This window comes from Rhea americana, unplaced genomic scaffold (genome assembly GCF_003343005.1).
Source record: "Rhea americana isolate MKP2758 unplaced genomic scaffold, rheAme1 scaffold_19, whole genome shotgun sequence".
NCBI classification, from domain to species: domain Eukaryota; kingdom Metazoa; phylum Chordata; class Aves; order Rheiformes; family Rheidae; genus Rhea; species Rhea americana.
Genome location: NW_028186038.1, coordinates 6,715,003 through 6,717,430, shown reverse-complemented (window position 1 = coordinate 6,717,430; position 2,428 = coordinate 6,715,003). Strand labels below are relative to the sequence as shown.

Genomic DNA, 2,428 nt, shown 5'->3' with positions numbered 1-2,428 from the left:
GGCAGGACAAAGGGAGGAAACGCGGGAGACGCGACGGATACCCGGGGCCGTCCCGCGCCGCCGCCGGCCAGCGCCCCTCGATCGACAGCTCCCGGGACCGCCGGGCACCGACACGGCCCGCCGCCGCTTGCACCCGCCGCCGCGGCATCCCCGGGCGCTGCTGCCCGCATCCCCCCGACCAGCTCCCGCCCGGGCACCGGCGCTGCCCGCCCCCCCCGCCGCCCCCCGCCGCAAGGGCGCGAGGCCCCTCGTCGGCTGGGAACGCCGCCGCCGAGCTGCCCCCGGGGGGTTCCCGGCCTCCCCGCTGTTTATTTTCCCTTCGCAAAGAGCCTCTAAAATAGCGAGCTAAAAAAACCTTTGCGAAATAAAAGCGGAGCCTGCCCCAGCCCGGATCTGTCGGCGAGCGCTTGCAAAATAAACACGCGGGGGGCACAGGCGCCCCCGGGAGCGATTAGTGCGGGCCAGGGCGGCCGCGGGGGCTTTCTCCCGCTCCCACTCCCACACTCCTGTTTCACGTCAGGATCCAGAGAAATCCCAAAGAGGGATAAGGCTCGGGGAGCGAAGCCACCGAACCCGATCAAGCTGCAGACTTCCCATCGTCGGGGGACAGCCAGGACAGGACCAGATCCTGCTGCCCAGTCGCTCGCTCTGAGCTCTCCTCCGGCACGGCACAGCACGGCACGGCCCTCCCACCTGGGGCAGCCTCCCCTCCCCGCTGAGGCCGCACACCGCTCAGCGCGCTGGTGGGGTTTCCGGAGCCCGGCGCCTCGGGCACCGGGGGGAACGGCGGGCGGCGCGGGGCGAGAGGCACTCACCGCCGCGTCCTTCCCCTTCCGCACGCACTCCTCCGTCTGCCCGGGCACCGGCGGCCAGTAGATCTGAAACACAAGGCGCCCGCCGGAGCGGGGGGGACCCCTTGGGAAGACCCCCGCCCCGGGCTGCCGGCAGCGGCGTGCCCGGCCGCTCGGGACCCCCTCACCTCCTCGGCGGCCGCGCCGGGCCGGTCCAGGCGCAGGGAGTAGAGCACATCCTTGCCCCCGATGAAGAGCCGGTCGCGGTACTCGTCCAGGTAGAGGCAGCGGAAGCCCAAGGGGCCCCGGAGGCCGAAGAAGAGGACGGAGCGGTTGGTGCTCAGCAGCTCTGCGAGGCGAGGAGCGGCCCGTCGGGGCGCCGCCGTGCCCCACTGCACGCCCCCCCCCCCGGGGGCAGGGGAGAGCTCGGAGGGCCACGAGAGGTCTGCCGGGCTGCGGCACCCCCGGGACACCCCCTACTCCCACCCTGGGAGCAGCTCTTGAAAGTCCCCCCTGCTCCCGGAGCCGCCGGCCGAGCACAGCCCGAGCTGACAAGTTAAGTAAAAGCAGCTCCGGCTTTCTCATTTTTGAGGCCACTTGCAGACTTCTGATGGTTTTAATTGAAATTTTCTTTTTCTTTTTTTCTTTTTCATGGAAAAGACAGTGGCAGAACTTGTTTCATGGGAAATCTCAGCTCCTGGTTCCAATTGGGAAGAGGAACAGAATAATCAGCTCACAAGAGCTTCAAAACAAGTCTGTTTCCCACGGCAGCCAGAGAAACCTGTCCGTCCATCCGCCCGCCCGTCTGCGGGGGGCCATTGGCAAGACCCCCGGCCGGCCGGCGTCCCGCGCGCCTGGGCAGGGGGCACCTCTCGCCCAGCCCTGCGCGGGGAGGACGGACCTGGTGCGGGAGCAGGTCGCGGCCGCCCCGGCAGAGCGGGGCCCTGCTCCCCCGCCGGCAAAGCTTTCCCGGAGATCCGAGCACTCAGCCCCGCCACCAAGCCCCGACCGGAGGCAGGAGAGAAACGGGATCGCCGAGCCGGGCAGAGCCTCGGGCCGGCGCGCTTGCCTTCTGCCTCCGAAGCCCCAGCCTGGCCGCGCAAGGTCAGCCGCAAACGGCGGCTCCCGGGGCCGCGCGAGAGCTCCGCTACCCTGGCTCCGTCCCCGCTGGGGCAGCGGGAGGTCGGCATCACGCAGGAGGGGGGTTAATCTGGTTAATTGCGTTTATGCGACCCGGACCAGACTGAGACGCTCCGGACTCCCCCCCCAGCTGTCAGGTGGAGCTGAAATCAGCAAGCGGATGAAGTCAGCGGAGCGGGGAGACCCAGGGAGCCGGGGCAGGATGGCGGGCAGAGCTTTGATGAAAACCGACCCCTCCCTGCACGGCGCCCAGAGGGTCCCGCCGCGCCTGCCCCTCCCTGGGCACCCAGCGGGACCCGCCGAGCCGAGCCGAGCCGAGCCGGGCAGGGCAGGGGGCTGCGGGAGCCCCCGGCCGCGCTCCCCGTTACCCGCGAGCCTCGGAGCCAGACGCGGCGGGGAGAAGCGGAGCCCCCCCTTCCTCCTCCTCCTCTTCCTCCTCCTCCCGGCAGGTTTTAGCCCCGCAGCTCTCGGGAGCTGTGAGCGCAGCGCGAGCCCCG

General features: G+C 70.3%; 1 protein-coding gene across 1 annotated transcript in view; it reads right to left on the bottom strand.

Moving 5' to 3' along the window:
- The window catches only part of SEMA3G (semaphorin 3G), an 11,446-nt gene extending 9,465 nt beyond the window's left edge, over nucleotides 1-1,981 (bottom strand). The window contains exons 1-3 of the mRNA XM_085302568.1: nucleotides 1,943-1,981; nucleotides 980-1,267; nucleotides 816-878 (exon numbers count right to left, since the gene is read on the bottom strand). Coding sequence (XP_085158694.1) covers nucleotides 816-878; nucleotides 980-1,267; nucleotides 1,943-1,981 — 390 coding nt within the window. The remainder of the gene's footprint in view (nucleotides 1-815; nucleotides 879-979; nucleotides 1,268-1,942) is intronic.
- Between the last annotated feature and the right edge of the window lie 447 nt (nucleotides 1,982-2,428).